Here is a 14967-nt window from a genome sequence, read left to right on the forward strand (position 1 = left end):
GCACATTTTTAAAATGTTCTTTATTTTGACATTACTAGAGCTATTATTATTGGGTTCGTTAGCTATAATACCTTTTTGCCTGTTAATACATAGATGCAATCAACTTCATTATTGTAATAAGTAAGTTGTGTGAAGACGACATATATGTTGAATTAACATCATGAACCAGTGTTGTAGAGGAAATTCAGGAATGTTTTCCTAGATGATTCTATTCATATTTCTTTCAACTGATTAATAAGTAACTTCGTGTAATATGAAATTCTGTTGTAGCTAAAGCCTACTTCAAGCATGTCTTAATAAAATCCCATGAAAAGATGGAGTTTAAGTACCAAATGTTAGTTTGAAAGCATTTGTACATCAAGGACTGAGAATATATTGGAGAAAACTCACACTTCACAAGCTTGGAAAAGGCAAATCATTGAAATGTATTATTACTAATATTTACTGACCAAAAAAAATCTGCCTAGATAGTATCAAGAAGAGGAATCACAGAAGTACTAATGGGAGAAATTAAAAAACAATGGAGAAGGCAAACTTCCTTTGGAAAGACTAAATAGCAAGACAAACACGTAAGCTCTATGTGCAGTGTTGTTTGGGCATAGGGAAATTGAGTATTGAAGACAAAGCTACAAGAAACAAATGAAAGCATGCTCTAGTACACAGTGAAATACCTTATGAGACATGACTTTTCCCTCTTCACACTGATCCATCAATAAAAATAAGAAAACAGCAACTCATTCCATGTAAGATGATGATGTCAGGAAGGGAGGAAGCGAGGGCTTCAAAAATATATGGTATTTACTTAGTTTTCTCTTAGGTTCAAATGAGCGTACATTTATGAGATTTCATTCCTTAAAGTATGAAGTCCATATAGCCAATGAGAAGTGTTGTAGTTTTAATTTCATAACCTCTGTTTTGCAAAGGATCTAAGATTGGAAACTTTTCCATAAGAGGAGGTAGAATAGGAGTTCCTATTGGGCTTGTGTTGGCTCTTCTACATTTGTTCAAAATAAAATACTAACGTTAAGGAATATAGGGAAGACATACTTAAAAAGTGATGAGAAAATATACAGTAAAGGGCCCTTCTGCGCACAGGGGCTAAAGGAATAGTCACCAGGTTGAGCCAAGTATAAACTGTGAAGAGATACATGGCTGAACTCCTGAAACAAAATTTCTCCTGAAACAAAACTGTAGATGGAAAATCTCAAGAGGATAGAGGATGTAAAAAATTAATGTTTAAATTATGTTTTCTGAAAATCTTTTTAAAAATTTCCCCAAACTTCACTTCTCACATTAACGAAATAACATTTTATTAATGATAGATATGTAATTAAATGCCCTTCCCTTAGCAGGTAAAGTCCTTCTAAACTCATTAAGAAAAATTACAATTTGCAGAGCTAATAATTTTGAAAGAAAAGAGGTCACAAAATATTAGCTAATACATTTGTATACTTGGGAACAATTGGGTAATATGATCAAGGTGAACTGTAGAGTTAGCTTAGAGCTCACACTTGACCAAGAATGACGTCAATTTATTGTTCTTGAAAGATCAGAAGGTTGAGAAATTTCACTTGGCAAATTGGAGCCTTCTTTTCACTTAAGTTGGATCAGCTTCAGTTGCATAGTTATTCTCCCCAGAACTTGAAAGGTGACAGAAATTCTACCTCAGTGGTCATTTGCCAGAAAACGTATATACAATGGAAGTGATGTAGTGACCAGCCTAATGCCAGTTATCTCTACAAAAATAATAATCAGGGCAAGTCTCTGAAGAATTAAAAAGGAAAAAAAAAAAGGCATGCAGTGAAAAACAAGGAGAATTAGGGAGTGAAACAGGAAAAACAGAAAGAAGACATTAATATGAGAGTGGTCCTTATCCCAAATATTGGAGAGGGAAGAGGAGAAGGTTGAGCCAGAAACTGGTAAATAGAAAGGTAGGAAAAGTTAGCAATAGTTTAAAAAGTTATGGAACAATGTGCGTTAGAAAAATTTACCATATAGTCTTTGTAGTTCATCTGAAAAACAAAACAAAAAGATCCATGAAAAGATCCGAGAAACAAAGAGAAAGAGAATTGAAAATTATTTTAAAATTATGTTCAAAATCAAATTGAATCTTATTTAAAACCAGAAATACACAAAACACTAACACACATACAGAGAACGTACATAGAAACAGGAGCAGACACACACACACACACACAGTCACACATACCGAGTGACCAAACCCACACTTCTGCTCAAGGATATTCTCCAGAAATGGAGAGGGGCATAAACTGAATCATTTTAGTACACTGAGAGAGAATTGTAAGAACATTAGTTCCAGAGGTAACCTTTCGAAAAAGTTTTTAATCACTTTTGTTCTTAGTTTCTCATTATTCATTTTGTAAGATATAATAAGCTAATTGTACTTTCAAGTGGGAAACGAAATGTAGAGAACTTTCTATGGTGAAGTCTATAACTCACCATAGGACTAAGAAGATCAAAGTGAACTCTAGAGTTAGCTTAGAGCTCACACTTGACCAGAATGACATCAATTTACTGCGTTTGAAAGATTGGGGTTGAGAAATTTCACTCAGCAAATTGGAGCCTTCTTTTCACTTAAGTTGGATCAGCTTCAGTTGCATAGTTATTCTCCCCAGAACTTGAAAGGTGACAGAAATTCTACCTCAGTGGTCATTTGCCAGAAAACGTATATACAATGGAAGTGATGTAGTGACCAGCCTAATGCCAGTTATCTCTACAAAAATAATAATCAGGGCAAGTCTCTGAAGAATTAAAAAGGAAAAAAAAAAAAGGCATGCAGTGAAAAACAAGGAGAATTAGGGAGTGAAACAGGAAAAACAGAAAGAAGACATTAATATGAGAGTGGTCCTTATCCCAAATATTGGAGAGGGAAGAGGAGAAGGTTGAGCCAGAAACTGGTAAATAGAAAGGTAGGAAAAGTTAGCAATAGTTTAAAAAGTTATGGAACAATGTGCGTTAGAAAAATTTACCATATAGTCTTTGTAGTTCATCTGAAAAACAAAACAAAAAGATCCATGAAAAGATCCGAGAAACAAAGAGAAAGAGAATTGAAAATTATTTTAAAATTATGTTCAAAATCAAATTGAATCTTATTTAAAACCAGAAATACACAAAACACTAACACACATACAGAGAACGTACATAGAAACAGGAGCAGACACACACACACACACACAGTCACACATACCGAGTGACCAAACCCACACTTCTGCTCAAGGATATTCTCCAGAAATGGAGAGGGGCATAAACTGAATCATTTTAGTACACTGAGAGAGAATTGTAAGAACATTAGTTCCAGAGGTAACCTTTCGAAAAAGTTTTTAATCACTTTTGTTCTTAGTTTCTCATTATTCATTTTGTAAGATATAATAAGCTAATTGTACTTTCAAGTGGGAAACGAAATGTAGAGAACTTTCTATGGTGAAGTCTATAACTCACCATAGGACTAAGAAGATCAAAGTGAACTCTAGAGTTAGCTTAGAGCTCACACTTGACCAGAATGACATCAATTTACTGCGTTTGAAAGATTGGGGTTGAGAAATTTCACTCAGCAAATTGGAGCCTTCTTTTCACTTAAGTTGGATCAGCTTCAGTTGCATAGTTATTCTCCCCAGAACTTGGAAGCTGACAGAAATTCTACCTCAGTGGTCATTTGCCAGAAACACATATAGAATGGAAGTGATGTAGTGACCAGCCTAATGCCAGTCATCTCTACAAAAATAATAATCAATCAGGGCAAGTCTCTAAGATTTAAAAATAAAAAAAGAAAAAACATGTTTAAAGAACAGAAAAGGCATGCAGTGAAAAACAAGGAGAATTAGGGAGTGAAACAGGAAAAACAGAAGGAAGACATTAATATGAGAGTGGTCCTTATCCCAAATATTGGAGAGGGAAGAGGAGAAGGTTGAGCCAGGAACTGGTAAATAGATAGAAGGGTAGGAAAAGTTAGCAATAGTTTAAAAAGTTATGGAACAATGTGCGTTAAAAAAATTTACCATTTAGTCTTCGTAGTTCATCTAAAAAAGAAAATGAAAAGATCCATGAAAAGATCCAAGAAAGAAAGAACAAGAGAATTGAAAATTATTTTAAAATTTATATTTAAAATCAAATTCAATCTTACTCAAAACCAGAAATACACAAAACACTAACACACATACAGAGAACATACATACACTCAGAAGCAGACACACAGACACACACAGTCACACATACCGAGTGACCAAACCCACGCTTCTGCTCAAGGATATTCTCCAGAAATGGAGAGGGGCATAAACTGAATCATTTTAGTACACTGAGAGAGAATTGTAAGAACATTAGTTCCAGAGGTAAACTTTCAAAAACTTTTTTTAAAAACATGTTTCATTGATTTATAATCATTCTACAATGTTGTGTCAAATTCCAGTGTTCAGCACAATTTTTCAGTTATACTTGAACGTATATATATTCATTGTCACATTTTTTTCTCTGTGAGCTACCATAATATCTTGTGTATATTTCCCTGTGCTTTACGTATAATCTTGTTTATCTATTCTACAATTTTAAAATGACGTCTATCCCTTCCCACCCTCCACCCCCTTGAGAACCACAAGTTTGTATTCTATGTCTATGAATCTATTTCTGTTTTGTATTTATATGTTTTTCTTTTGTTTTGTTTTTTAGATTCCACATATCAGCGATCTCATATGGTATTTTTCTTTCTCTTTCTGGCTTACTTCACTTAGAATGACATTTTCCAGGAGCATCCATGTTGCTGCAAATGGCATTATGTTGTCAGTTTTTATGGCTGAATAGTATTCCATTGTATAAATATACCACCACTTCTTTATCCACTCATCTGTTGATGGACATTTAGGCTGTTTCTATGTCTTGGCTATTGTAAATAGTGCTGCTATGAACATTGGGGTGTAGATGTCATTTTGAAGTAGGGTTCCTTCTGGATATAAGCCCAGGAGTGGGATTCCTGGGTCATATGGTAAGTCTATTCCTAGTGTTTTGAGGGATCTCCATATTGTTTTCCATAGTGGCTGCACCAAACTGCATTCCCACCAGCAGTGTAGGAGGGTTCCCCTTTCTCCACAGCCTCTCCAGCATTTGTCATTTGTGGACTTTTGAATGATGGCGATTCTGACTGGTGTGAGGTGATACCTCATTGTAGTTTTGATTTGTATTTCTCTGATAATTAGTGATATTGAGCATTTTTTCATGTGCTTATTGATCATTTTTTTTTCTTCCTTGGAGAATTGCTTGTTAAGGTCTTTTGCCCATCTTTGGATTGGGTTGTTTGATTGTTTCTTATTAAGTTGTATGAGCTGCTTATATATTCTGGAGATCAAGCCTTTGTCAGTTTTATTAGCAAAGATTTTTCTCCCATTCCGTAGGTTGTCTTTTTGTTTTACTTATGGTTTACTTTGCTGTGCAGAAGCTTGTAAATTTCATTAGGTCCCATTTGTTTATTCTTGCTTTTATTTCTTCTAGGAGAAATTTTTTGAAATGTCAGTCAGATAATGTTTTGCCTATGTTTTCCTCTAGGAGGTTCATTGTATCTTGTCTTATGTTTAAGTATTTTATCCATTTTTAGTTTATTTTTGTGTATGGTGTAAGGGAGGGTTCTAGCTTCATTGTTTTACATGCTGCTGTCCAGTTTTCCCAACACCATTTGCTGAAGAGACTGTCTTTCTTCCATTGTATATTCTTGCCTCCTTTGTCGAAGATTAGTTGACCAAAAGTTTGTGGGTTCATTTCTGGGCTCTCTATTTTGTTTCATTGGTCCATATGGCTGTTTTTGTACCAATACCATGCTGTCTTGATGACTGTAGCTCTATAGTATTGTCTGAAGTCTGGGAGAGTTATTCCTCCAGCCTCTTTCTTTCTCTTCAGTAATGCTCTGGTAATTCTAGGTCTTTGATGGTTCTCTATAAATTTTATTATGATTTGTTCTACTTCTGTGAAATATGTCCTGGGTAATTTGATAGGGATTGCATTAAATCTGTAGATTGCCTTGGGCAGTGTGACCATTTTAACAATATTGATTCTTCCAATCCAAGAGCATGGGACATCTTTCCATTTTTTAAAGTCTTCTTTAATTTCCTTCATCAATGGTTTATAGTTTTCTGGGTGTAATTCTTTCACCTCCTTGGTTAGATTGATTCCCAGATATTTTATTACTTTGGGTGCTACTTTAAAGGGGATTGTTTCTTTACTTTCTTTTTCTGTTGATTCATCGTTAGTGTAAAGAAATGCAACTGATTTTTGAGCATTAATCTTGTAACCTGCTACCTTGCTGAATTCTTTGATCAGCTCCAGTAGTTTTTGTGTGGACCTTTTAGGGTTTTCTATATATAGTAACATGTCGTCAGCATATATTGACACTTTCACCTCTTCTTTTCCAATTTGGATCCCTTTATCCTCTCTTGCCTGATTGCTGTGTCTAGGACTTCGAGGACTATGTTGAATAGGAGTGGTGATAGTGGGCATCCTTGTCTTGTCCCAGATTTTAGTGGGAAGTTTTTGAGTTTTTCACCATTGAGTACTATGCTGGCTGTAGCTTTGTCATATATAGCTTTTATTATGTTGAGATATGTTCCCTATATACCCACTTTGGCGAGAGTTTTTATCATAGATGGGTGTTGAATTTTATCAAATGCTTTTTCTGCATCTATTGAGATGATCATGTGGTTTTTGTCCTTTCTCTTGTTGATGGGATGCATTACATTGATTGATTTGCGTATGTTGAACCACCCTTGTGTCCCTGGGATGAACTCGAAAAGTTTTTAATCACTTTTGTTCTTAGTTTCTCATTATTCATTTTGTAAGATATAATAAGCTAATTGTACTTTCAAGTGGGAAATGAAATGTAGAGAACTAGAGTCCTAACTCACCATAGGACTAAGAAGATCAAAGTGAACTCTAGAGTTAGCTTAGAGCTCACACTTGACCAGAATGACATCAATTTACTATGTTTGAAAGATTGGGGTTGAGAAATTTCACTCAGCAAATTGGAGTCTTCTTTTCACTTAAGTTGGATCCACTTCTTTTCCATAGTTATTCTCTCCAGAAGTTGAAAGGAGACAGAAATTCTACCTCAGTGGTCATTTGCCAGAAACACATATAGAATGGAAGTGATATAGTGACCAGCCTAATGCCAGTCATCTCTACAAAAATAATAATCAATCAGGGCAAGTCTCTGAAGAATTAAAAATAAAAAAAAGAAAAGGCATGCAGTGAAAAACAAGGAGAATTAGGGAGTGAAACAGGAAAAACAGAAGGAAGACATTAATATGAGAGTGTTCCTTATCCCAAATACTGGAGAGGGAAGAGGAGAAGTTTCAGCCAGGAACTGGTAAATTGATAGAAAGGTAGGAAAAGTTAGCAATAGTTTAAAAGTTATGGAACAATGTGCGTTAAAAAAATTTACCATATAGTCTTCGTTGTTCATCTGAAAAACAAAAAGAAAATATCCATGAAAAGATCCAAGAAAGAAAGAACAAGAGAATTGAAAATTATTTTAAAATTTATATTTAAAATCAAATTCAATCTTATTCAAACCAGAAATATTCAAAACAGTATCACACATACAGAGAACATACACACACACAGGAGCAGACACACACACACACACACACACACACACACACACTCACAGAGAGTGTGCATATGCACACTTTTGCTCAAGGATATTCTCCATAAATGGAAAGGGGCATAAACTGAATCATCTTAGTACAGTTGGGAGAACTGTAAGAACATTAGTTCCAGAGGTAAACTTTCGAAAAAGCTTTTAATCACTTTTATTCTTAGTTTTCATTATTTATTTTGTAAGATATAATAAGCTAATTGTAGTTTCAATTGGGAAACGAAATGAAGAGAACTTTCTATGGTGAAGTCTATAACTCACCACGGTTATAGTCTTAACTCACCATAGGATTGGATTGCAAGATCATATACTAACTCTATTTTTAGTTTTTAAAGGAACTTTCATAGTGTCTTCCATAGTGTCTACACTAATACACATTCTGACCAATGATTATATATGTATATATCACTGAAACATTTTGCTGTATTCCTGAAAAAAATACAGTATTGTAAATCAACTATAGTCCATGAAAAACTATTTCATATTACGAAAATCTTTGACATCATATTAGGTAATTGCATCTCATGCAAAATGAAAGCTGATATGTTAGAGTAATCTTTAATAGAGCTTTTCCTGAACTAGAAGTCTTTCTACCATTATTTATCAGGAAATTCAATTTGACAAAATTAAAATTGTATTATTGAAAATGCAAAAATACAAAGAGCGGTATGATTGTACATTAAGAATTTTTCAGAAGAATCATGTAACATTATTTGCAAACCTGGAAATGCTTGGATAACATATTAAAGAGCAGTGGATAAAAGAGCCTCAAATTCACATTAACTGATGACTGCTATTAACTCTTATTTGAGAGGACAATGGAGGAACAAACATCATTCACATGACAGGCACCTTTGCCACCTGTAAATGGGGAACTGACACTGGCATAGCAATGGTCTCTTCAACTTGGTATATGTTACAGAGTTTCTGTGTTGGGATGTGTTTCATAAAGACAAACACAACGTGCTTTTCAACCTAATGCCCTTCATCTCACCAACTTCTCAGAGAACCTATTGCAAGTCTAGAAAACAGAAAAAGCCAATGTCATAGGGAAAGAACGGTATGGAATGAAAAAAGAAGGAGTGGAAAATTATGGAAGGTTGGGAAATTGAAAGGAAGTTAAGGTAACTTGACAAAGAATTGCAAGAACATTTAATTGTAAGGGAAAGGTAGGCATCCAGGAGAAGAGTGAGACAATGGATAGAAACAGATTAAAGGGCAGGAAATGTTAATTCAATGAGAAACCATCATTCTCATAGGGTTAGGAGAAATACATCTTTTGAAAACTTACCTACTGTTCTCTGAGGTCTTTCTGAAAAATAAAATGGAGAGGTCAATGTAAATATAATGTAAAATGGGAACGTACTTCAGATTAAACACAAAATTTATATTTCAATTTGAACCACATGGATGTGCACACAGATACACAAAGATATCATTGCATGAAGTCACACACACACACACACACACACCCAATGGTTCAGAGCTCAATTTTATCTGAAAAATATTTCCCTCAAAATGAAAACAAAGATAAAATGAGTGAATATTCTTGTTAGAGACTTTTTTACAAATAGCAGTTCTCGTGCTAAGCTTTCAGATGTTCATCATCACTTTAGATACACTTAGGCTTTTCTGATTGAGTTTGTAAGATGTAGTAAGTACTTTTCCTTTACTTAATCTGTATATTCAGTTGGATTTTTTAACATCTAACTAATATAAAGCAGCCACAAACAATGAATTGGAGGATCTCACACCACTGCTTCTAGAGCTACCATAGGGTTTATCCCCTTGGTCTCACTATTAAGAATACTTCATCAATTGATGAATACATAACAGTGTGCATGTGAATTTCTCTTTCAACTATGCCTAAATGAAAATTTTCTTAACTAATTTCCATGAAAAAGAAAAAAAAAGTATTAAATAGCAGTGAGATGAGCCTAAATCAAGTGACCTGAGCATGTCTTGGAAAAGGTTTCACTTCAGCCACTTTGAAAAGGCATTATTCCAAAGGTATATAATTAGCAAAATGTACTTAACTCCAACAGAATACCTGCAAACATTGCAATTACAGGACAAATCAAAGAGCAGTTCTGGGGGATAACTGAATAGCCAATGAGGAGGGAAATTTTGGTTGCAAAAATATGACTGGAGAGGACATCGTGTAAAAGAAGCACATATTGGAGTTGAGAAAGATGATCTTTGGAAGCTGAAGTGAAATGCATAAGTAACAGTTGAAACCATGCTTAGGTACACAAGGAGGTACATTCATGAGACTTACCATTTTCTTCTTCACATTTGTCATTAACTAAAGGAAAGAAAGAAATCATTCATTCAAAACGAGACACAGTGTCAGAAAGGAGGAGGGCAAATTTTCAAATATTTCCATAGCTATTTCTGATACTTATCTTCTGAGAATTGAAACTGCAAATTTCAGAGACCATCTGCCCAGCCAAAGGAAGTGTTATTTCACTCCCATACATGACAAAGGGACAAAGAGGGACATCCAGAATGCAAGGCAGTAGAGCAGCACTCGCTCTGGGTTAAAGGATATGGGATATGTCAATTGTTGGTTTGTTTTGGGCCGTCTACCTTTTTTAGAATAAAATGAAGACACACTCATACACACACACAAACACACAAGTGGTCCTTGAAAACAAAGAAAAACAATAGATTACAAGCACCAATTTTTAAATACTCTTGGCATAGCAGTACTCATAGACAGCTTCATACAAAATTTAAATTGATATATACTTGAATTCCTTTTGAAATAGAAATTATCATTTAACATATTAATTATGTAGAGCATGTTAAAGTTCTAATTGAGTTATATTTGTATTGTAATCAAACATCTCAGGAAAAACACCGGGATAATGGTTTCCATGTACTTCATGTAGAAAATTGAGAATTGATAGGTATATAAACAGTGGAAAATTCCATGTGAACAAAATTCCCTCTACTAATATGTAATATAATTGAAATTTAATAAATTAAATAGTTTCATTGAAAAGGTAAAAGAGAAAGAACAGATAGTATGGTTGTATTTATAAAAATCTGGGCATTACCTTGACACATTGAAAAAAAAACAAACACGAAAAGGGAGAAAGAAACAAACACCCCTAATGGTTACAGAGGAGAAAACGTTTGTAATACAAAAGGATAAAAGGGAATTGATGCAATCGGGGAGGAAGACATGGAAGAAATTAATATTGGTGTAGTTAAGATCCAAAACTTGGAGAGGGAAGAAAGGAAGGATGAGCCAATTGGGGCATATAGATACAAAGGCAGGAAAGCTAGAACACATTTAAAGGGTTTTGGGGCAAAGAATGTGCGAATAGTTACCAACTGGTTTTCTGGAAACATCTGAAAAATAAAATGAAAAGGCCAAGAAAATATCAAAAGAAAGAAAAACAAATAGAATTCAATTTTATTGAAAATTTTGCACTGACAATTAAATGTATTAGTAGTCAGATACACACACAAAACCGAAAAACATACATGGAACAGGCCTATAGTCACAGGAGCAAATATTCATAGAAACACACACACACTCACACATACAAAGTGACCAAATCCTCACATTGCACAGGGATATTCTCAAGAAATGGAGAGGGGCTTCAACTAAATGATTTCACTACATTGAGAGACAATTTTAGGAATGTTAGTCCTGGAGGTAAACTTTTTAAAAAGTTCTTAAATATGTCTGATATTAGTTACGCCTTCATTATATACTTTGCAAAATATAAAAAACTATTTGGCTGCTTCCACGTTTATTCAGGGATCAGGGTAGTTATGTTCAATAAACTGCACACAAATGCTGAATTAGAAGACTAGAAACCCCTACTAGAGATTACACATAGTCATGTACTGAGTCTCTCTGTTCACTTTTATGTCACTCAATGAACAATCACCCTGTACTTCTGGGTTTCTATTTCAACTCATGCCTAAATGAAGGGCACGTGAATTAAATCTCATGAGGCAAAGGGAAATGAAATAGTCAATGCCAGTGACACAAATTCTAAGTTACAGGGCTTGCATGTCTCTCAGACAAACATTACACATCTGAAAATGATGGTGCTTCAGAGGTATGTGATTACTGGCGTTAACTAGAGAGGAATAAAATGTCTACTAAATTGACGCAACAGGACCAGTCACAGAAGAACCAATGGGGAACACTATACAACTAATTAATGTGCCGAGCTGAAAAGCGAATAGATGAGTCAAAATCATACAAGAATACGTGTATATTGCACTTGATGAAGATGGCAATTGAGCACTGCAGACAAGATTCCAATAACCGGTGAAAGCATGACCAGATACACAGGGGTAAACAATAACTAGATTTGCTTTCTTCTCCTCACTGTTACTGTCTTTTTTTTTTTTTAATTTTATTGAGTTATACTCAGTTTTCAATGTTGAGTCAATTTCTGGTGTACAGCACAATTTTTCAGTCATACATGAATATACATATATTCATTTTTGTATTCTTTTTCACTGTGAGCTACTACCAGGACAGTTACTGTTTAAGTACAAAAATAAATAAACAATTCCCTCAAAATGAGGAGAGAAAGTCAGAAAGAGGGGAGTTTTAAATTTTCAAACACTGCAATACATTTCTGAGGGGTCCTGACTGACACATATTTCTGAGCACTGGAGCCAGGAGATTCAAAGGTTATTTCACCAGGAAGAGGAAATATTGTTGCTCTTCTATATATGCTGTGTGTCAAAATGAGTAAGAGTGAAAATGGTATCACGTAATACCTATAAATACTGTAATACCTAAGAGCTATCGGCGCCCTCTCTCAGGGATAAAGGTCCTGCACATCACTGGTCTTGCATTGGAAATTTGTCGATTTTCAGGACTCATAGAAAACAAACACAAACCCTTTCACAAGAGCAGTACTTGGAAAGAAATGAGGAAGAACAGAGTAATGGCACCCATCTTCCTCAAAGCTACCTGTAATGACAGTCTTATAAATCCTGCTATATACATTAATTTGATATATTCCTGAATTCTATTATTTTTAAAAGGATACGTATCACTGAAAACTGTCATGAAAAGATGTTAAAATTTAAAAATATTATCCAGTTGTTTAAAAAAAGTCTTTGGAAACTTTCCAGGGCAATGATTTCCTTATCGGTCACATCAAGAGCCGAGAATTGAGACAGAGACAGAGAGAGAGAGAGAGAGAGAGAGAAATAATTGAACATTTCCTGCTATTTAAACTTCTTTTGTAAACATTGAACAGGTTTCTGGTTGTTGAGGTGTTCATTGTGTCATTCAAAGTGCAAAACAAAAAATTAAGAAGAAGAAGATGAAAGAAAAACTTCCAAAAACACCATTGGAAATATTGTTAAACCTAAGAGTGCAGGGGTATGTATTCAAGCACAGTGGAGGAATGTGCCTCAAAAAGGAGAGACAGGAGAATTTACACAGGCTTTGAAAGGAAAATTAATAGGTAAACTTCACCGAGCCTCTTAGGCATCGTCTCTGATCTCTGCTGGTTTGTAGAAGTATTATCAAAACAAATGTGGGCCATTGAAATTGGAAAGTAATGGAGGTCCTAACTAGGGATGTTTCCTGGAAGCTAAACAGAGTGGAACCCAGTGCCTTTCATACTAATGTCCATAATCTCATCAACGTTTTAGAGAGTTTATAAAAACACACAAAGGTAATGTTAACAGGAAAGAAATGATATAGGATGGAAAAATAAGGATTTGAAATGGATTGTACCAGTGGAGACTAGATGGAGAGAACATTTTATGGGGAAGTCCATACGTAAAATTGCGAGAGGTAAAGGTCGACATCCAGGAGAAGGGAAAGACAAAGAAAAGCATAGGGGTTAAGTACTGGGAATGTTAAGGGCTCAAGAAATCAGCCGTGAAAAAGGGATTCTACAGTTTTTAGAATACTTACCGTTTTTTAGAATCCTGTCATCAGAGTTTTTAGAATACTTATCGTGTCTTCCCTGAGGTTCTTTAAAAAAAAAAAAAAACCAAATGGAAGATTAATGTCAATAACATGGAAATGGAAAACCAGGAAACCAAAGTTGTTACAAAATATAAACATATAAAGTTAAATTATGTGAATGCAGGTACACACACACACATACGCACGGTGAATTAGAGCTGATTTTGTCAAGAAAATATTCTCCCAAAGGAGAATAGGAATAAATAAATATCATCTAAATTAAGGAAAAGTATCATAATAACAGTTCTGAAGTGCACGTTTTTAAAATGTTCTTTATTTTGACATTACTAGAGCTATTATTATTGGGCTCATTAGCTATAATACTTCTTTGCCTGTTAACACATAGATGCAATCAACTTCATTATTGTAATACCTAAATTGTGTGAAGACGACATGTATGTTGAATTAACATCATGAACCAGTGTTGTAGAGGAAATTCAGGGATCTTTTCCTGGATAATTCTATTCATATTTCTCTCAACTGATCAATAAATAACTTCGTGTAATATGAAATTCTATTGTAGCTAAAGCCTACTGAGGCATGTCTTAATAAAATCCCATGAAAAGATGGAGTTTAAGTACCAAGTGTTAGTCTGAAAGCATTTGTACATCAAGGACTGAGAATATAGTGGAGAAAACTCACACTTCACAAGCTTGGAAAAGGCAAATCATTGAAATGTATTATTACTAACATTTACTGACCAAAAAAGCTCTGCCTAGACAGTATCAAGAAGAGAAATCACAGAAGTACTAATGGGAGAAATTAAAAAACAATGGAGAAGGCAAACTTCATTTCGAAAGACTAAATTCCCCAAAACTTCACTTCTCACATTAATGAAATAACATTTTATTAATGATAGATATGTAATTAAATGCCCTTCCCTTAGCAGGTAAAGTCCTTCTAAACTCATTAAGAAAAATTACAATTTGCAGAGCTAATAATTTTGAAAGAAAAGAGGTCACAAAATATTAGCTAATACATTTGCATACTCGGGAACAACTGGGTAATATGATCAAGGTGAACTGTAGAGTTAGTTTAGAGCTCACACTTGACCAAGATGACGTCAATTTATTGTCCTTGAAAGATCAGAAGGTTGAGAAATTTCACTCGGCAAATTGGAGCCTTCTTTTCACTTTAGTTGGATCAGCTTCAGTTGCACAGTTATTCTCCCCAGAACTTGAAAGGTGACAGAAATTCTACCTCAGTGGTCATTTGCCAGAAAACATATATACAATGGAAGTGATGTAGTGACCAGCCTAATGCCAGTCATCTCTACAAAAATAATAATCAATCAGGGCAAGTCTCTGAAGAATTAAAAATAAAAAAAAGAAAAGGCATGCAGTGAAAA

At 34.6% G+C, this 14967-nt stretch overlaps 2 protein-coding genes across 2 annotated transcripts in view; one reads left to right on the top strand and one right to left on the bottom strand.

Moving 5' to 3' along the window:
* The window catches only part of LOC105066739 (butyrophilin-like protein 1), a 224876-nt gene that overhangs the window by 180283 nt on the left and 29626 nt on the right, over positions 1-14967 (top strand). The gene's annotated exons all lie outside the window — the stretch shown is intronic.
* The window catches only part of LOC123616054 (uncharacterized), an 83614-nt gene that overhangs the window by 33228 nt on the left and 35419 nt on the right, over positions 1-14967 (bottom strand). Inside the window, exons 23-30 of the mRNA XM_074349064.1 lie at positions 13566-13625; positions 10991-11011; positions 9930-9956; positions 8943-8963; positions 7436-7456; positions 4017-4037; positions 2991-3011; positions 1992-2012 (exon numbers count right to left, since the gene is read on the bottom strand). Of these exons, the coding sequence (XP_074205165.1) occupies positions 1992-2012; positions 2991-3011; positions 4017-4037; positions 7436-7456; positions 8943-8963; positions 9930-9956; positions 10991-11011; positions 13566-13625 (213 nt within the window). The remainder of the gene's footprint in view (positions 1-1991; positions 2013-2990; positions 3012-4016; positions 4038-7435; positions 7457-8942; positions 8964-9929; positions 9957-10990; positions 11012-13565; positions 13626-14967) is intronic.

Source organism: Camelus bactrianus, chromosome 20 (genome assembly GCF_048773025.1).
Source record: "Camelus bactrianus isolate YW-2024 breed Bactrian camel chromosome 20, ASM4877302v1, whole genome shotgun sequence".
Taxonomy (NCBI): Eukaryota; Metazoa; Chordata; class Mammalia; order Artiodactyla; family Camelidae; genus Camelus; species Camelus bactrianus.